This window comes from Podarcis melisellensis (genome assembly GCF_964234715.1).
Source record: "Podarcis melisellensis genome assembly, chromosome: 11".
Lineage (NCBI taxonomy): Eukaryota > Metazoa > Chordata > Lepidosauria > Squamata > Lacertidae > Podarcis > Podarcis melisellensis.
In genome coordinates, this window is record NC_138543.1 from 24,606,160 (window position 1) to 24,627,522 (window position 21,363).

Consider the following 21,363-nt stretch of genomic DNA (forward strand, 5'->3'; position numbering starts at 1 on the left):
CACCAGCGGTGGGAGGCCTCATTAGGGAAAGTGCGTGCCTTGATTTAAGAATGCTTTGGTTTAAGAACGGACCTCCGGAAAGGTTCATAACCCAAGGTACCACTGTACTGCATTTTGCCAACATTGCAAAGGAACTTGGTGCTGTATCAGATGATAGGTGAAGCCATTCAACATACTGTCAGCTTGGGCTTCTTGTCTAGTTCTGAATTTATCTGTGGATATTGACCTGGAAAAGGAGACAAATTAAAGAGGAGTGCAAACCTGAAAATGAATACTTTCTAATGATTATCTCCCTATCCCATTGCAGAACAGAAGAGCACTAAGAACATTCAGGCCTCCAACATGAGCAGGAAAAGGAGGAGAAGCTACAAGAGCAGGAAAAGCTCAGATACCAGGGAAAGTAAGTTTGTAACAATGGTTTACTTGATAATAGGGACTAGGGTGGTGATCCTTGAAAACTCCTTCCCTTGCAAGCTCCAGTTGCCAAAAATGTGGCCTGTGCTGAATGGGATGGGGTGCATCCCAAAGATAAATAATGGGAATCAATATGGTGCAGCGTCATAAAGCTATTTTCTGCTGGAATTACTGATGTGTTCCATATGCTAATAAGAGCAGTAGTCTCGTAATCTGGTGAACCGGGTTTGCTTCCCCGCTCCTCCACATGCAGCTGCTGGGTGACCTTGGGCCAGTCACACTTCTTTGAAGTCTTTCAGCCCCACTCACCTCACAGAGTGTTTGTTGTGGGGGAGGAAGGGAAAGGAGAATGTTAGCCACTTTGAGACCCCTTAGGGTAGTGATAAAGCGGGATATCAAATCCAAACTCCTCCTCCTCTGAAAAAAAAATATAAATGGGAGCAGTAGGTTTATGAGATGAGGTTTCAGCCCTGTGGGATTACAGTTTGTTTCAGGATATGCACTTTTCAAAAGGCTGTTTTTAACTCTTTCACTTTATGCTTAATAGGTGAAATGCAAACTCTGTTCAGTTCAGTGTCCAAATTCTCAGTTAGTTCAGTCACCACTGAATATTTCGTGTCCTCAGATACACCACTGTGCAGTTTCTATGCTATATACTTGCTCTTGGTTGTTTATATGGAGAGCTTATAGGATTTATGTAAGCACACACAAGTTTTTAATGCTTGATGTTTAGTTATGTTTTTATATTATATTGGAAGCCACCCAGAGTGGCTGGGACAACCCAAGCAGATAGGTGGGCTGATGATGATGGTGGTGGTGATGATGATGATGGTGATAATGATATTTATCACCCCTTGTGATGAACAACATGGCCTAAATGGAGGGCAAGATGGCAGTCAATAATAGGAGACCATGGAAATTCTATGCAAACCAGGCTCTCTCGCAACTAGAACACCAAAAGAGAGTTTTTCATGCCCTTTGCAGTGGAGCTAGGTCAATTACACTGATTGTTTGGCTTCCTGCCAAAAGGAAAGGCGACCACCCATTGAAGGGACCCGAGAGAGAAGTCATCATGCTTTCCAGCTGACTTGTATTGGTAGATCTATAACAATTCATTTATTCTGGATGTGGAATATTATGACTGAGCGTAGTAATGACAACTTAGTTGCTATTGATGAATTCATACAGGCAGGGTGTAGGGGCCAAGGGAAACGCAGCTGCTGCCAAGTATGACAAATGATGGCTTCTTGTGAACTGTGGGAGCAGCTGAGCATAATAAGCATGTACCATATAAGTGGGGTGTACTGTTGAGCGGCGGCGAGGGGGGGGAGAGACGCAGAGAAATCAACTGTTTGGCATATTGCAAGTCAGCAATTATAAATGCATGCACCGCTTCCAAAAATAACCTTTCGTAAGATTAGTAGAGTTTGTGGAAGCTCGCAATAACAATGAAGACAGGCAATGTTTTCGAGACAATCAAAAGTGGTTTGAGAGACTTGTTATTTCCCAAGGTGTGCCCAACACATTGATGATGATGGACCCTCTAGCATAGTGGTTCTCAACCTGTGGGTCCCCAGATGTTGTTGGACTACAACTCCTATCATCCCTGAGCCTTGCTAGCTAGGGGTGATGGGAGTTGTAGTTCAACAACATCTGGGGAGCCACAGGTTGAGAAAGGCTGCCTAGCATCTCAGGTCGAATCAGAGCTTCCAGACTGTTTGAAACAACACAAAAACCTACAAACCAGCTTTACTGTAAATGTAATCCGCATATACAGTGGTCACGCTCACGTGTAACAAGCTCCCAAGGAGCAGATTTGCTCCAAACCTGAACCTTTTAGCTCAGCATGGCAAATAAGGCAAGGTTTGGTTTCGTGTGCCGTCTGAATTTCGGCTTGTGGTTAAAGCACTCTCCTCCGCAAGGGCTGTGGAAGAGCAAAGCAGGTGTAAACTCCTCTCCAAGAGCCAGCACATTTGTGTGGTCCTGGTAAACCAAAGTTTGGTTTTCCACGTTGTGCAAACCAGGTGACTATGAGCAATGTATCCTCATTCCAGCTATGGCCCCATCTGCACTATACATTTAAACCAGTACCATACCACTTTAAACCACCATGTCTCTCCCCAAAGAATCCTGAGAACTGCTGTTGGCTAAGGCTGCTGAGAGTTGTTAAGAGAACCCTAGTCTTCTCCCAGAGCTACTGGGAAGAGGATTGACTGTTACACCAGTCTTGGAAGTGTAGCTGTGTGAGAGGAATAGGGATCTCCTAAAAACTCTCAGAAACCATAACAAACTACAGCTCCCAGGATTCTTTGGGGGGCTGTTTAAAGTGATATGATATGGGTTTAAATGTATAGTGCAGATGATTCTGACTCTCCAAAAAACAACAATAACCACCACCCAACCCAGCCTAGATTTCCAGGTGTTCTTTAAAAATAGTAATGTTCTTCTTCCTTTACTTTTCACTCTTCAGATGAACATATGCCAGTCATCTGCAGATGCCAGCAAAACACTGAAGGTGTTGAAAGCAGAGGAAATAAGCACCCAGTAGAAGCTAATAATCATGGAGCTGAGGACATAGGACAGTCAGACAAAAATAGAAGCAATCATTTTTGCACACTAGAGAATGGGAGAAAGAACATTGAGGGTGCTCTTGAAAACAGAGAAGAAGAAAATATATCTGACAGTGCAAAAGAAGGAAAACAAGAAAAAGATTGTCCTTTGCTGGCTTTTTCTACTCAGCAAGATGAAGTCTTAGCAGTGATAAGTGTTGATGAATCAGAAACCTCAACAGGAAACATCACACTGGAATGCAACTCCGACAGTGTGCATTCTCCTCAGTCGGAGAATGTATTTATTGCAGAAGTGAAATGTGGTTCCTTTAATATGAAAGTGGAAGTGAAGAAAGATTCACTTCCTGGAGCAGACTCCGCATCTGGAAAATGGAAATGTCCTAAGAATAGGTGTTATCATAAAGGCCACTGTTGTAAGCAGCACAAGGAGCGAAGACCATCCAGCAATCTTTCTGGAAAATATGAGACACCATCTAAATGCAAGATCCAAATGGCCAGTAACCCAAATCCATCCATGTCAATTAGCATTGTAGGGAAGGAAATCAAGGTGCAATATATCAATAGGAAGCAGAAACTAAGGGTTAGTATTGAGCCTGGTGTTGAAGCAAGGAAATGTGATCCGGCTAGGAGCTCAAAATATGGAAACATGTCCAGTGATACAGATTATTCTACCACCGAGGAATCTTATTCAGATTTTGAGTCAGATTTTAGCTTTCAGGAGAAGGAGGAATCATTCACAAGTTACATGGGTCCAGAGTGGTATGCCCCGATACCTCCACCAGCTGAGTTTGCTGACTCTGAGGAAATCTGCTTAGATAGTGCCACTGAAGTTGTATCCTTAAGTCCAGCAGGTGACATGAATATGTCAGATACTTTCTCAGCTGCCTTAAATTGTGGAGAAGGAAGTGATCTCTGTCAAGAGAAAGGTGACAGAAGGAAGGAGTGTGCCAATGGAAAAGATTTCTATAAAGAAATTGTTTTTACAGAATTTAGCTATACTGGAGAATCTCCTCTAGAAGACTGCAGTTCCAGAGAAATATATCCTGGAAAGAAACCTAATGATGAGATGGGTGATGCTCACCAAGTAAGGAACAGCAGTCTAATAGACACAAGGAATATTATGCGTGTTTCACACATGGAATCAAAAAACACAAGAAGCAATTCTTTCCCAGCCACCCCTGTTGATATATTGTCATCATTTCACCCTAGAAGAGACTCTGGTTTCTATTCAATGCCATCTTTATCCTTAAAAGTGCTACCCAATCCAAGCCAAGCATTGAACCCTTACAGCAAGAATGCCCATACGCCTACCAGCTGTACAGAACTTTCCTCAAGTTTTGCATCATTGTTTGGTAATTTCAGAGATCTTAAATGCTGCTATTCCTTCACCTCGTATGACCATGAAATGACTGTGTACCATGCTGAGCTGGAAGAAAACCTAGGCAATGCTTTTTTCATGGATCACTCTTTAGAATACATAGAGGACTGTAGAGAAATGGATTGGGTAGCTGGAGAGGATTTTCATTCCATTCCCAATTCCAATGAAGAACATAAGGAAGAATGTGGACCCACTGAGCTTCTGAGAACACTAGATGTATCTGAGGAATACACAGAACTCACAAATGGTGGAAATGAATTTGAGGTTCTAAGCAGTGATCACTACAAAGTCCAGGCATACATAGAATTACAGAATGAAGAATTATTAAATCAAGTTTCCTTGCATTCTGGAAACCAGTCTAGTGACGATAAAGATGACAATAACATTGCTGCTAAAGAAAGCATCCAAGGCCAATTCTCTGCAGAACAGCCCAATGGAAATCATCAGCTGAGTATTGCAGAGTCTGATATAACGAAGAAACGGAGAAGATCAGTGATGACTGTAATAACTGGAGAATTAGAAAGAAGACTTATCATTCAAGGTGACAGAAAGTCTGTGGCAGAATCTTTTGACTTGGCAATAAAAAAGGAGCCCTTATTGCCTTGCAGCATAAGAGAAGCATTTATGTCACCTCTGTTGGATGCTGAGGAACCAGATTTTGATAATGAATCCCAGAGCTTTGCAGAAGTTGAGGAGATGCCCGAAGACATGCATGAAGATTGCCAAGATGCTTCTGCCCAGGCTGATGCTGAATCTTGCTCTTTAGAAGATGAGCAGGTTTTGGCTGATACTGAAGCACCTGAGATGCTTTCCAGCAAACAAGATATATGTTCGTCTGATCTTTCTGGAAAACGTTTAGCAACAGATCAAGTGCAGGAGTTACTCAAACCTAGTTGTGAAAAACCAGAGGTACAAAGTGAAATAAAGACGGATTTGGGCCAGAGCCCAGACACATTGCCACCAAACAACCAGACAGGTAAGTACTTCCAGATTCCTTGGAAACAATACTTTGTTCTTACTTTATGCATCAAGGCAAAGGGTTGCAATGAAATGTCCTTCTGAGAACTAGTCAGCTTTGTTAATCATAAAGGGACCCCCTTCTTAACTCCAATGGAGGAGCAGTCTAGACACAACTTGCAAGTTTTACTCCTGCTTGAAGGACACATATTTTTGCTGCCTCATCTTAATGTTTGTGCAAATACCTTCCTTGACCCAGTGCCTTCTGAAAGTAGGCCTCAGTTGTTCTAAGTAGAATTAATACTAATATGCTTTAAGCTCAAAATGTCACATATTAGCAAAATAGAGCTGGACTTGGGAATGCTGGTAAGGTTTGTAAAATGCTAACATGATCCTTCAGTAAGGTATTTCTTTCTCTAATCCAGTTGTTTTCGAATTGTGTCCAATGGGGTTCCCAAGTTAGCAGGCCAATAATGTCAACTTATCTAAAATAGAGTTGCCCATCTTTCCTTAAAACATGGAACTGCATGGGGTCACTGGCTGAGTCTAGGCCTAGACAGCATCTGTAGAAAATGAGAGTGCACCTGAAAGACTTCCCAGAATTCACTGTAACATACAGCTAAAACCATTTGATGTTACATCAAGCAATTGTTATCCAACACTTTCCATTGCGTTCGCCCATCACTGACCATGAAAAGTTAGGTTTTCATTTTTAAATGGGTTTGTTGCACAAAAACATAAAATCTATTTGGATTGTGTATTGGCCAGTGTGCCATTGAATCCTACCTGCAAAAATAGCAACAGTCTGGAAGGCCCCTGGCGCTTATTCCAAACACTACAATTTCCTCAAGGCCAGTTCAGACAAACAAGTAGCGCTTTCTTCAGATGGCCTTAAATCCATGTGTCATAGCAGGCCAAATAGTTATTTATATGCGGTCCAAGCCAGCTTACTATCCTCCAGATGTGTGTCAAGTTTATTTTGAAACTTGAAAGATGGCAAGGTAAAAAAAAGGGGGTAGAATAGTTTCATAACCTATGTCAAATTTTAGATATTTCATCATTCTTTATACTTGGTTGTTCCCCTTATCGTGCTGTGATTCCTGATGCATATATCATAGCCGCCTTAATTTATAAGAACATTTTAAGGCATAAATAAAGAAGAAGAAGCAATAATCTAAAGGGCACATGACTGGCTTTATAAACCCTGCTCCTGGACACTATGCTGCAAAGGCAGCTTAATAGAGATGGATATAAACAAAGAGGCAACCAAATATTCCCTGTGAGAAGGAAAGGAAGTTTTTAGTTTCTGGAAAGTGTATACTGTACCAGGAAGAACACTGTATCTCAAAGCTCCACTCCCATCCCTGTTAAAGAAGCAGCAAAGTGAATAATTTCTAAATTATTAAAGGGCAGCTTGGTTTTCCTCTCCTCGCTGCAAACTGTTGTCACTTTAATATTTCTTTTTCTTGTGCTTTAAAACCTGCATAGTTTATTTTCTGTGTATTACTAGTTCAATTGGTTACAGAATGGTGCTGATAATGCCAAGGTTGCAGGTTCGATCTCCATATTCCTGCATTTCAGGGGGTTGGACTGGATGATCCTAAGGGTTCCTTCCAAGACAATTCTATGATTCTATGTGTTTTGAACTAGTACTCCCACCAGTGTGCTGTCTGGAACAGATGGACGTTGTAACACAAACATCCCACCAGGCTGGGAAAGGCTGGGTTTAAACCAATGTTATGAAAACAAGTTCCCTGCAATAGGATTACACCTCCCGGTGGACACTGCAGCAAATTGGTGGCACTGTGGTCTAAATAGGAACCGCTCCGGCGGGAAGGTAAACGGTGTTTCCGTGTGCTGCTCTGGTTCGCCAGAAGCGGCTTAGTCATGCTGGCCACATGACCCGGAAGCTGTACGCCGGCTCCCTTGGCCAATAAAGCGAGCTGAGCGCCGCAACCCCAGAGTCGGTCACGACTGGACCTAATGGTCAGGGGTCCCTTTACCTTTACTTTCACAGTATCCAGAAGTATTCAGAATAGGGGTCAGCAACTGTTTTCAGCTGTGGGCCAGTCCACCGTCCCTCAGACCATGTGGTGGGCTGGACTATATTTTGAAAAAAATAATGAACGAATTCCTATGCCCCACAAATAACCCAGAGATGCACTTTAAATAAAAACACACATTCTACTCATGTAAAAACATCAGGCAGACCCCACAAAAATCCAGAGATGGATTTTAAATAAAAGGACACATTCTACTCATGTAAAAACATGCTGATTCCCGGACTGTCCACGGGTCAGACTGAGAAGGCGATTGGGCTGCATTCGGCCCTCCTGGCCTTAATTTGCCTACCCATGATTCAGAAGAACCTCCAGCGCAGTACATGGGAGGAGGGGAGGGAAAATAGTTTGGTCAGACAAGGTGGAATGCGTTCGCAGGTGAAACAATTGGAAGAGTGTAGCATTGAAGTCCATCCACAGTGTTGAGTAGATTAATTGGTAAAATTTCTCAGTTCAAAACTTTCAAGAGATTCCAATTGATTTCAGGGAAGATTATTTTAAAAACTGAATATTCAAAATACAAACACTTGTAAAAGATCAGCAGATAAAAATCCCCATGCCTACTGTGACACATGCATTCAATCCTAACGAAGTGTATTTAAAAAAATACAGGATCTCAAAGCAGCTGTCTTATTACAATAGAATTTCAGAAATAGACTTGAAAGAGAAGTTGCTGAATTGCAACTTATTACTAAACTGAAAACTATGGAGAGACCTGATACAGTGGTACCTCCGGTTGTGGACGGGATCCATTCCAGAGCTCTGGCCGGATCCCAAGGTTTTCGCAACTGGAGGTGCCTATTCTGTGCATGTGTGTGATGCAGTAGAGCGCTTCTGTGCATGTGCGTGTGGCAAAACCCAGAAAAATACTTCCAGGTTTGCTGCGTGCATATCCCGAAGGATTCGTAACCAGAGATGCTCATAAGCAGAGGTACCACTGTATTGGATTCTTGTCTGATTGCATATGCTAAAGCTATTTTTGGTCATCTGCATACTATCCCTTGCTTTTTCATGTAGGAATAATTGCAGTCGTTTAACAGTCGTCAACAGGTTTACCATACCCATTGAGTCAATCACCCATCTCCTACTACACTTCTGAGAAAAACCCCACCCCACCCTCCCACTATATATAAGGGTCTGGTGGCTTCTGTTTCAGTGTATCTGAAGAAGTGTGCATGCACATGGAAGGTTCTACCCAGAACAAACTTAGCTGGTCTCTAAGGTGCTACTGGACAGTTTTTTAATTTATTTTTAAAAAGTTATTTTCTCTAATGTGCAAATTTAACACTATATTTAACCAATTAATCACAACTAAAACACATATATTTATCAACTAAGATTTCTTTCATTGGGTGATAGCCTTAGAAATAGTTACTAGCCTTTGATTATTTAGGCTGCAATCCTATATACACAAATAACTTATCTGGGAGTAAGCAGAACTGAACTCAGTGGGGATTTCTTCTGATAAGCATGTAAGCGGGCAAGTGTATAACACAGATAGAGCCACCTGAATACATATTGCCCAGTCTATATTCAAATATAATTGTAAAATTTTGCATTCAACTAAGTTTTACACAGGGTAGAACCATTAAAATCAATAAACATAAGTTAGCGGTGTCCATTATTTTTAATGGGTGTATTCTGAATAGGACTAGCAGTGGATGCAACCCTTTATTTTGATTTGCTTAGAGCAGGCTTCCTCAACCTCCAGATGTTTTGAGACTAAAATTCCCACCATCCCTGACCACTGGTCCTGCTAGCTAGGGATCATGGGAGTTGTAGGCCAAAAACATCTGGAGGGGCGAGGTTGAGGAAGCCTGGCTTAGAGTACTGAAACTGTACATTGATTTAATATTGTTCATGCCTGTTCTGGTGGGAGCCTCACTCCAGTAAACAAGTGTTTTTGCAGGCATCCGTGCTTTGGACTAAAGCCCAAAGTTATAAAAGCAAATGGCTTTGCAACAGAGTTTTATGTTGGGCTCATAGCTGTCAACTTTTCCCTTTTCTTGTGAGGAATCTTATTCGGAATAAGGGAATTTCCCTTTTTAAAAAAGGAAAAAGTTGACAGCTGTGGTTGGGATCCAGAGTGCAAATGGAGATCCTGATCTCTTTAAAGAAAGTGGGAAGATTTTATGTTTGCAAAACCCATGTAAAGTAGCCATTGCTTCTTCCTTCTCAAGAAACAATGGGCGCTTCTATAAACAAAGCTTTACCCCAAATGTTCAAGACAGGTTTTTCTCCTCTTTGGTTTCATTGAGTGATTCCCATTTAAAAAAAAAAAAGGATCTGCTAATACCACCTCTAGCTTCCTCCTTTGAAATAATGCTTGGTATCTCTTTTTTTGTTGCGGGGGTGGGTTGCAATGACAGAGGTAAAAGGTAAAGGGGTAAAGGGACCCCTGACCATTAGGCCCAGTCATGAACAACTCTGGCATTGCGGCGCTCATCTCACTTTACTGGCCGAGGGAGCTGACGTACAGCTTCTGGGTCATGTGGCCAGCATGACTAAGCTGCTTCTGGCGAACCAGAACAGCGCACGGAAACACCGTTTACCTTCCCGCTGGAGTGGTACCTATTTATCTACTTGCACTTTGACGTGCTTTCGAACTGCTAGGTTGGCAGGAGCAGGGACTAAGCAACGGGAGCTCACCCCGTCACGGGGATTCGAACTGCCGACCTTCTGATTGGCAAGTCCTAGACTCTGTGGTTTAACCCACAGCGCCACCCGCATCCCTTCTGTGAAAGTATACAGAAGTAAATCTCTCATTTCAACATAATTTACTTGCAAATAAATAAAAGTAGGCTTGCAGTTTTATCCTGATGTAGAAAAGGGAGCATGGCTTGTAACATGTATTTAATAGTAAATACACTTTGCTTTTTTTCCCCTCCTGAAAATTGTGCAATTATGTAGCTGCTGCATTGGAAGACACGGGCAAAATACTGTCTGATGAGCAAGCATCAAATGACGCCAGCAGTTCCCATGAAGAAGCAGTAGATCGTTGGGCCAGACGAAGGAAACAATTCCAAAACAGCAAGAGATGTGGTTCGGCTGGTGGGAGTTCCATAATCAGCAGTATCACAGAAGGATCAAGTGAGTGTTCCACATTTATTGCATTGGTCAGGAAAAGACATTTATACAGAGAGCTATGAATAAATTCTTCCAGTTTGAAGGGAGGAGCGCTCGTTGCATGGCATGGCATTTTCTTGTTCTAAACAGCTTAGATGGGATGGGAAACCATGGTTTGAACAAAACACGGTAGGGGAACCATAGCCACATGTGCAGAAGAGATGAAAGGAACAAATGGGCATGACATGTGTTCTAAGCTTTATAAACCATGGTTAAATCTGGGCCCTGTTCTCTTTTAGCATGCCTCTCCACCTATTTATATATAGATATGGGGGTCAGTCCTGCCAACCTAGCAGTTCGAAAGCACACAGTGCAAGTAGATAAATAGGTACCGCTCCGGCGGGAAGGTAAACGGCATTTCTGTGTGCTGCTCTGGTTCACCAGAAGCAGCTTAGTCATGCTGGGCACATGACCCGGAAGCTGTATGCCAGCTCCCTCAGCCAAAAAAGTGAGATGAGCGCCGCAACCCCAGAGTCGGCCACAACTGGACCTAATGGTCAGGGGCCCCTTTACCTTTACCTATGGGGGTCAGAGTCTGGGTTTGTGTGTGTGTAGTTAGGTTTATCTATTTATCTGTGTTTATTTATCTGCATTTTATTTATCTATTTATCTGCGTTTACCTTTACTCCAAAGAGCTCAAAATGACTTACCTAGATCCCCGTCATTTCCCCATATTTTATCCTCCAAGAGGATACATTACACCGAGAGACAGCGACTGCCCCAAGGTCATTCAGTGAGCTTCATGGCTGATTGGAGATTTGAACCCAGGCCTCCCAGGCCCTCATACAACAGTTTAACTAGCTGTTATACATGCTGATCCCTAGCAACTACTGGCTTTCCACAAAGCTAGACAATATTCAGTGTAAGAGTGTGGGAAAAAAAACCCTCCAGAATCGTGTCACAGATGCAGAAATAAAATCTCCCCTCTATTCAGATAGATACAATTCTCAAGGGGTTTTCTCCATGACCTCCACTGATTGGATTAACCTTCATAATCTCTTGGCTAAAAGTTATTCCTCTAGCTCATTATTATTTCTGCTTTCCTTTCACTTGTTTAAAAGTATGCCAAATATACTAGTCTGGAGTCTCAAGAGGATAGCGTTCAAGCCTAATGAATTTGTAGTGCAGGCTGATGGGCTCCCCAAGTGGGAATCATAATGTCTAGGGAACAGCAAACGCTTCGATACACACATGCAGATGTCTTCTTCTGATTGGTCAGTAAAACTAGATGAACGTACATATCAAAATAAACTAGGGAAACTATATGCCTGAAATACATAATTAATTATTGCTGTTACATCTACCACTAAAGGAGTTGCATATAGGTTATTTATTTGTATCCTTTTCACTTAAAATGGGATGTTTTTGTGCATTTGGAATCCTCCCTCCCCCCACAAATTGGTGAGGTTTTCCAGTTATTTTCAGAATTTGCCAAAGAAGAAGGGGGGGAGAGAAGGTTAAATAAAAACAAAAACAGCCAAATTCATCAACTGTAAGTAAAGGTAAAGGTACCCCTGCCCGTATGGGCCAGACGTGTCCGACTCTAGGGTTGTGCGCCCATCTCACTTAAGAGGCCGGGGGCCAGCGCTGTCCGGAGACACTTTCGGGTCACGTGACCAGCGTGACGAAGCTGCTCTGGCGAGCCGGCACCAGCGCAGCACACGGAAACGCCGTTTACCTTCCCACTATAAAGCGGTACCTATTTATCTACTTGCACTTAAGAGTGCTTTCGAACTGCTAGGTGGGCAGGAGCTGGGACCGAACGACGGGAGCTCACCCCGCCGCGGGGATTCGAACCGCCGACCATGCGATGCTCATATTCAACCTATCCCAATATTTACAAATAAAAAATTAATTCACTCTATGCCTTTGCAGAAGATTCCTCTAATGTGTACATCACAAGTACAGAATGTAATTAACTTTCAGCCATGAAACAAGGAAAAAGCAATTGTTTCACCCTGCCAAAAATCACACTTATCTGGCAGTTATTTGATTTAATATTGGTTTCACCCCAACCACTTTCTTTAAACACTCCTCTGGAAGCAGATAGTCAGCAATCCTCCAGCCAAATAGAAGTTGAACCCAGAAAGGGGGGGGGGGGCTGTGTGGAATATAGTAAGGAACCAGATCAAGTTGTTTCTGTCAAATGGCTGTTCATTGAGCATTCCTCATAGCCACCCAACAACCAATTACTCCTGACATTCTGGGGAATTTTGGCAGAAGTGGCTTGTTCACATGTTACGCTGCACACATGTACAATCTATCTCTACACATCTATAGGAATTTGTGTGAAAGAGTATACACTTGATAGCTCAATTTTTACGCATGCAGACCATGCATTAATTGAACATGTGAATAACTGTACAAGGGTACAGCTCGGACTTGTGTAGACAGATTGCACACTTGCTGAATGCAATGTGAGAACACTCCTGTTGACACAGCTCAAGAAATTGTGGTAAGAGTTTGTGTATGTGTGGTTTAAAGTGTTAATCCATGTCAGGTTTGCAAAAGCCTTCATATGTCTCCCAAAGCTGTTCTGGAGCACAGCTGAAATCCACATCTTTGGTGCACATGATGCACAATCTATTGGAACGTATCCCCTGGCCATCCCCACTAAAAAAAATGGCCAGGAGCTGTGCAAGAGCATAGCAATTGCCTTTCCTCATAGCAGCAGTGCCTATCCTTTTTGTAATACAAGTCCTATCAATTGGTTCAGTTGAGTGTATCTATACAAGACTCTGGACCAGGCTCTGGACCATCTCTGGATGTTTTGGACTACAACTTTCATCAACCTGACTACTGGCCATAGTGGCTGGGGCTGATGGGAGTTGTAGTCCAAAACATCTGGAGATCTCCAGACGGAGGGAAGCTGCTCTAGTTCTTTGCTAGTTCTTTCCTTCTACTTGACTGAACTAAGGACCAGGCAGCAGTACCGTAACTGAGTTAGGCAGGAGTGCCACTTTTACTGTCTGCCAAAGGCAGTCCTGTGGGCCCACTTGCATCACATGTGCCAAGGCTGGCTAACTACTTTCCACATGGTTGACTCACTTGAACTCATCTGGAACTATCGCTCTATAGGCTCTTCATAGAGTTGCCCCAGTACCTTTCTTGGGATACATCAAGGTCTAAACAAGGTAGCCTGTTTAAGAAGGAGGAAAGAGTTTGATGGGTTGGCCTTGTGGCTGCGTACAAACACGGACACTTTCTGCTGCATTTTGTTATAAAGGATAACGTTTTCCTGTGAGACTCTGAGAATAGCGTCCTATTTATTGAATTGAACTGAATCTCTCCCAACTGAACAAGCTACTGAGGTCCAGCGCCGAAGGCCTTCTGGCGGTTCCCTCACTGCAAGAAGCCAAGTTACAGGGAACCAGGCAGAGGGCCTTCTTGGTAGTGGCACCCACGCTGTGGAACACCCTCCCACCAGATGTCAAAGAGAACAACAACTACCAGACTTTTAGAAGACATCTGAAGGCAGCCCTGTTTAGGGAATCTTTTGATGTTTGATGCATTACTGTATTTTAATATTTTGTTGGAAGCCTCCCAGATGGGTGGGGTATAAATAATGTTGTTGTTTAGTCGTTTAGTCGTGTCCGACTCTTCGTGACCCCATCAGGATGTATTTAGAGTAGACCCACTGAAATCAATCAATATACTCTGAGTTTGAGGTAGTTGGGTTTCATTCAGTGAAATGATGTTGGGTCCATAAATACAGACAGAATGAGGTTTGGCACAACTTTAATCTGCATGATGACTCAGTACTTCGTACTGTAGGTCATAAACCGCATTATGCTCCAAACAGACCCATCTGAGTCTAAATCATGTCCATGTTTTATCATTTTGCAAGATAGGTTTAGCTGGTATCATGTATAATGGAGTGACTTTAAATTCTAAGGTTACTGTACAGTGTGGATTGAAAAGCACTCAGTAGCAGATGCCACGAACAAGCACTGGACTTGTCACACTGCATGATTCTTTGAATCATGTATTTAGAAAATCAAACACTGCCCTGTACCTAGAAATGTGACATGCTTAATGACTTGCTACTTGGAAGTGCTACATCATGAATGTTGTGATGCCTTATGTAACACCATGTTGATGAGCGCTGTCTGAGTGACTGAATTAACTGTGAATCACTCATCCATATGATCAAATCTGCTCCTGGGAAACTCCCTCTCCGTCTTTACACAGTGCAACCCTAAACAATAATCACTAAGCTTTAAAGCCTGTGGATTTTGACAAAGATAGTAGATTTGTGGCACATGGACCTTCAGTGGTCAAAACAAGAACACAAAGGTAAGTTCATGTGGGCTTTTGTGTGGAAGTCTATATTTGTGATTTTCTGTTCCATGATCAAAGTACGCTAAGGTTATGTTACCTGTCAGGAGGGAGCTAATGGGAAGAAAAACCTGGCATGTAAAAACTGAGCCACAGAGAAATGTTTGCTTTCTGTAACTCTGCCTCTGTAATACTGAGCTGAATAAGGGAGGTCCTCAGACCTTGTCAAAATGTGTTGGTCAATGATAAAGATAGTCCTGTGTTCAGAAGTGGGAGAAGAGAATATTTTTAAGATGCTTTTGTGACACACACACAAAAAGAGGCACTTTTGGTTCTAAACTTAGCAGGCTAAAATGGAAGGTGGCTAGATGTGAAAGGAATAAAGTTTGAGATTCTGATAGATTGATTTTTACCTGAACTGAAGAGTCAAGATTAACACGAATGCTCAAACCTCTCCAGCGTTGCTTGAGTGATATTACTTATTATAGATTCACTTTTTCCTTCCCACACACACACCCGCTGCTTGCCAGTTTCTATTCTTGACATTAACGAGCATCTCTGAATACTGGCTCATAATACTGAATCTCCAGAAGCCTCATCTGTTTTCCTAAGCAAGAAGAATGCATCAGAGTGCTTGTTTGAGGAGGTCAGACAACTTGAACTGGGGAGCGGGGCATTAAATCAATGGAGCTTCAGTGGGATGGGGAAAAGTCTGTCTTTGAGCCACTTTTCTGATTTTATGCAGACATAGAAATTAGTGTGTCCTAGATTCCTAGGGTAACAAAAAGGGAAAACAGATTGTGTGACACGAAATACTTCCCCCCTCCCCACATTTTCTAGCTTGAATGTAAAAACTAAATTGGCTAGATGTGCAACTTGTGACCTCCCAAGTTGAAGGCATCATATGTATGGCAGCCCACCAAGGTTTGATGGTCCTCCTTGTTTAGCTGTAAAAACAGGAGCAGTACAGTTTTGGGGCACATGTCTGGCAATGTGTGTCTGGGATTAGGGGGGTGGTGGTCCCAAGTTGCATAGGCTTGCATCAGAATGAAAGTGTCTCTCTCCTGCTTTCTGTTCCTGGTTAGTAGTATTAAATGGTTCGGCACCATCAGGCACCCACACAACCCTGTGGGGCCCACTACCAAGGCCTGGATCCTGCAGGCTCTTTGTTGCTATTGCTGCCTGTTCATCTTTCCTCTCTGAGCCATGAAAGCACCATGGATATGATGCAGCAGCTTCCAATTGCCTTGCACTCCCATTCTGGGCAGTTGTGTAGACTTGGGCCCAGAGAGAGGCAGGGCGAACAAATGGGAGCATTGAGGACCGTAGCCAAGGAGTAGACACTCATGGGAAAAGGGGGGTGGAGAAGCCATCTTGCCCAAGGACTGCCCTCAACTCTGGAACAGCCACTACATCTCCATACATGTACACACAGAAAAGAAGTGTTTTTAGTGTCATGAGCATAAATGCCACCAGCGCTGGACTTGAGCTCAGGAAACTTTGGTCCAAATCTTTGCTCAACCATTGTCTTAGTAACTGAATGGCATTGGGCAAGTAGTTTATCTTGCATCATTTGTACATGGTGGGAATGTGACTCATGCATGCACTTTACACCCTCTGGACTTGTGAATATGCACTACCTCCAAACCATTTGTGTGTGTGTGTGTGTGTGTGTGTGTTGAAAATCAGATTATTTTACCGTCCATAAGTGTAATTCATTACAATGACCGCGAAGCCTGACCTTTTCTAACTTTAGATATTTGGAAACCAAATCTAGAAAGCTTGAAACAGTTAACAGCCTCCTTGGATCAAACCTTTAAAAATGTAACACTTATGTTCACCACTTTTATTCCATTTATATTGTGCCCTTCTTCCAGGGAGCTCCAAGACTGTTCTCTCCTCTCCCCTCCTATTTTATAAGGCAGTTTCAGCAAATAGTGTTTAGGATCACCCAGTGAGTTTCATGGTCCTCTACAGACCATTTACATGTGGGTCCTTTGAAATGTGCCTCATTCCCTCTGGCAAGCTGAAACACTTCCACTGATGGAACAATTGCCATAGCACTACACTGAATTCCTCCCTAAATCTTTGCTGTAAAAGAATAATACTAAAAAAGATTCTGGGATAGGGAAACAAATCTATTCTCTTATTGTCACTTTCCAGTAAACTCGGAGGATGGCCGTTCAGTGGATCTAGGTCTGCGTGGTGAAAGTGAAGAGAGAGGTTTCTACACTGAGATCTTCCACTCAATGTCTTGGGTGTTCAGAGGGGATGACGCCAGTCCGGATAACAGCCCCAGGTGTCTTAGCAAAAGGCCCAGACCCGTAGCAGGTAACACCTATGGCTTTATTTGTATGTGCCTGGTTCCATTCTTCAGATCTACAAATGTACATTGTGTATACCTTTTGTTTTCTTTTTTTTACAAATTACCAGTTTAAACAGAGAGTCTCACCTGTAGCCAGTGCTCTTTGCAATTCAAAATAACAAAAAAGCACCTGCCTCTGAGGGAGGGAGGGAGGGGCGTTTTCCAGCTATATTAGAAATACACAACGTCAGGTGTTTTATTTCTCTCTCTTTTTTGTCTTGTTTTAGTTCGTGAACGAACTGTAAGAATTGCTAAAGGAACAGGCGATTACCCCTGGGGATTCCGAATCCAATTCTCGAAGCCCATCCTTGTAACTGAAGTGGACACCAGTAAGTGATACCCACAAAGCTCATTTTCCTTATGAGCAGATCCTAAGTGACTTGCATGGCAGAGTGCTTAAAAAGAAGCTCAGAGCACCACTGAATTTATGGTGACAAAGAGCCTCAGGGCAAACCGCTAGCTGGCAGCTCAACAAGTCTCCTGTGTTCTTTTTATTATTGTTGCTCTGAAGTTGATTTTCTCTGCAATATAGATAGCGACATAAAAGTATCATTCTGCATTATACCCATACTTAATTTTATAGTCCTCCTGCAGATGGATTAGGGGTTGCTTTTGCGAATGACGTTGGCTGTTATGCTGAAAATGATAAGAGGAGGAACAGATGCCCATTTATGTGCCATTTACTTATTGATAAATGATCTTCCCTGACTGACTTTTCATTTAATGAAACTAACAGGGTCAGGCATAGCCTGGGGCAATTTCCCCTCCCAACCATATATCTCTGCTAAGGAGAGGTGATGATCATGACAAAAAAGGTCAGTGATCCATATAAAGCAAGAAACTATTTGGCGGTTAAAAAATCATACAGGCTTTTTCTTCTCTTTCTGAATTTTTAACAAGATCAGCTCCCTGCATCTGACTTGCTCCTGTAATAGCTAAATAGGATTCCTATATAGGCAGTGCTTTTTTCTGGGAGGACCCAGTGGTATGCAGACCCCTAAACATTTTGTGAATCTAAGTTTGGCCTCATTAAGGGACAGTATTTCAATATGAGTAGGAAAATGAGAGAACCCCTAAACATTTTTTTTAGGGGGAAAAAGCACAGCCTATATAGGAATTATTTACGATTATAAGCATGAGCCTACTACTTCACAGATATGTTCCTCTCCTTCGCCTCATGTGACTGACTTTGCCATTTCATGCAAGCCTAGTGTACTATGGCTTGTCTGTATCATAGTTTTGCTCATCGGTGAAATCTGCAAGCAGCTGTTTGCAATCCTAGCATACAGAGAAACTATGGTTTGAAGAAACCATCACTTAACAGATTCAGATGAAGTGGCAAGTTGGTTTGCTACTAGATCAGGAATGGAAGTTTTCAGTTGCCACCCCCACTTGAGGGAAGAAGCTAGCGTTTGAGGAGCATGCTTTAGCAGTACATCTGAATGCTATTATAATTTTGAGGGACCGTGCAGCCAGGATGGAGAAGTTTCTGAGTTAGGGCCAACTCCTGATTACATAGGAGCCAACTCCAATCTTCGGCTCCCCCAGTAAAATATTTGAGGAGCCCACCTCTCTCTCAGTTGATGGGCATTGACATTCAAATGGTGTGCATGTACTGCGTCATGTGGGGCGGGCCTTACCTGGGCTTCAACTTGGCACCCCTGCCTGATTATGACATTTATCAAAATTTTCCTGCTATACTTGGACCAGACTTCCATTCCTTCCTTAAGCCAAATGCTTTCTGAAACATTATGTTTGGGTCTTGGGAATTTCAGTGACTGAGGTGGATTTTCAGAAGCCATACACGATTCAAGAGTAGAACACAGAGAAGCCTAAAGTAGTTACCATGAAAACTGTTTTGGCCATTTGCTTTCATTTACAAATGGCAAGAGCCAATAATTCTGGAACAAATTCTTACAAAATGGCTTCTTCTGTCCAAAATGAAGCAAATCGAGATCACAAAAAATTGCATCTGAAGTCCTTAAATTGTTGAGCATACTGGAATTGCTTCAGAAATCTCATATCACCTCTCTAGAGTTATCAGTCTGTTGAATAGCAGAATGGTCATAATGTATAATTTATCATTTTGCTTTTTTATGGAAAGAGCAGAAATTCACAGTGGTCTTGTATCTCTCATTCCCTGTTATTCTTCTGATTTCCTTCCCCATTGCTCTAAGACAGGACTCTGGGGTTTATGTTGTAAGACACACTTAATAAATCACAAGGTACTAGTTATGTTAAAATTTTACTTAAGTTAATCAAAGAGGACATTTATGTGTTTTTTTCTGGGGGGTGGGAAACATGCTTACCTGGTACATTATGACAGTTTAATTATATACTGAAATCGGAAGGTAAAATGATGGTTCTGCTACACATCCTCGTAGGATTCAAATGCACCTACGTTGAACATATTTTCTGCTTATGTAAGTTCTTGTCTATTCCTAGCCTGACTTTATATAAGTCTTCCTATAAAAGTAGTCCATGCAGTTTTCAGCTGCCAAACAATAACCCAAAGGAGGATACCTTAGCACTTTTGAATCAGGCGTGCTTTTCTAGCCTACCAGCAATTGCTTTTCCTTCTAAGTGAATTTATGGCTTCCGTCCTTCTTTGCAATAATGAGGAAGGCACAGCTCAAGAGCAAGAAAAATTCAGGCCTTTGACGCAGACTCTGCTCTGCTGTGTTTTGATCTTAAAATGCCTTTCCTTTGAATGGAACAGTGGGTGGGTGGGAATTCTTGCCTGTACTTCTGGTCTCTATACCAACATTGGATCTATTTCAGTTTGTGACATAGTATGATCTCTTTGTTTTCACTTTTAAGGGAGGAATTCAACATAGCGCTATGGCAATCAGTCCAATATTTTCAGTTTGTCAGGTGGAACAACACTCTCCCCCCATGTTGGGGGAGGCTGTGGCGCTGCACATGTTTTTTTTTTGAGGAGGCATGACCAGGCACCCCTACAACAGGCTCTGCCATCAGAGCCTGGCTTGCGCCTGGCTGTGGCAACTGCGGAGGGAGGCGACAGAGCATGAGAAAGCTGCAGCTTCCTCGTCCCTGGCCGCAGTTACGCCCCCAGGTGCATCCTGGGTACTCTTTTTGCGGGGAGCCACCACAGGCTCCCTCCATGCCCTGTGCCTCGATAACCGTGCCTACGATAACCAAGAATAACTTGAGCATATTCCAGATCTCCTCAACATTGTGCCTTCCTGATGTTTTGGACTATGACTTCTATCAGCCCCAGCCAGCATGTGAAAGCTAAACTTTTCTATGTTTGTCAAGTTGCTCCCCACACAAAAAATGGCCAGAAGGAAAACTGATCCCCTGACCCCTTTGTGTTGTATTTATTTATGAGTGAAAGGTGAACTCCTCTTGGCATATTATAAAAATGTCCTGAATAAGGGCCCCTTTCCCCTTCTGTTGCAGACAGCTCAGCAGAAGAAGCAGGCCTCCAGATTGGAGATATTGTGATGGCTGTCAATGGAACGGACGTTAGCAGCATGCCACACTCAGAGGCTGCAAATTTGGCAAGAAAAGGTAATGATACCAATGCAGTTAACTGCTTTGTGAGTCGAGGACCCGCCACCCACTTAGGGATAAATAAAACACAAGGTTTTAGGTTAATGGACTAAATAAGGCCACAACTTTATTGGTTGCAGCATGTGAGTTGTATTGGCTTAGGCATTGAATCAATAGATCTATACTTGACTCCACCCCACTCAGTGGGAAATCATTTTGAGAGTTAACAACCAGTGGGAGGAGCTTGTTGATGCAAATACAACTGGAAGCTTCCCCTGACTTCACGAGGGGTTGTGCGATGGCCCTAGCCACCAGCAGGGCATCGGACAGGATCCACGACCGCTGGATCCCTTTAACAGGATACCCAAAAGGTGAGGGGTAGGTGATGGCCACAACCTGCCCTCCAAAACACCACACATATTCCAATGCCTAACTGCCAATACCTGAAAAGTTGTGATGATTTGCTACGAGGTAGGTGAAAAACCAAGAGGCTGGTGCCAATTAGCAAAATGGATAAAAATTCCTACCAGGCTCTTTGGGCAACGAAGGCAACCAACCAAGGTCCATAGCAATGTCAAAGCGTAGATATGACCTAAAGGGAGCGTGGGCGGGTGATCCATTGAATTTCGGAAGCAAAGTGAGGTCGCAGCACTGCCGCAGCCACTTGAGTGTGGCACTTAACCCCGCCCCAGGCCGATT

At 42.8% G+C, this 21,363-nt stretch overlaps 1 protein-coding gene across 1 annotated transcript in view; it reads left to right on the forward strand.

Moving 5' to 3' along the window:
• The first annotated feature begins 315 nt into the window (after nt 1-315).
• Nucleotides 316-21,363, forward strand: part of LOC309380483 (uncharacterized protein) — a 40,796-nt gene continuing 19,748 nt past the window's right edge. Inside the window, exons 1-6 of the mRNA XM_081930402.1 lie at nt 316-400; nt 2,885-5,338; nt 10,290-10,469; nt 16,947-17,114; nt 17,376-17,477; nt 20,572-20,682. Of these exons, the coding sequence (XP_081786528.1) occupies nt 343-400; nt 2,885-5,338; nt 10,290-10,469; nt 16,947-17,114; nt 17,376-17,477; nt 20,572-20,682 (3,073 nt within the window). The 5' untranslated portion in view covers nt 316-342. The remainder of the gene's footprint in view (nt 401-2,884; nt 5,339-10,289; nt 10,470-16,946; nt 17,115-17,375; nt 17,478-20,571; nt 20,683-21,363) is intronic.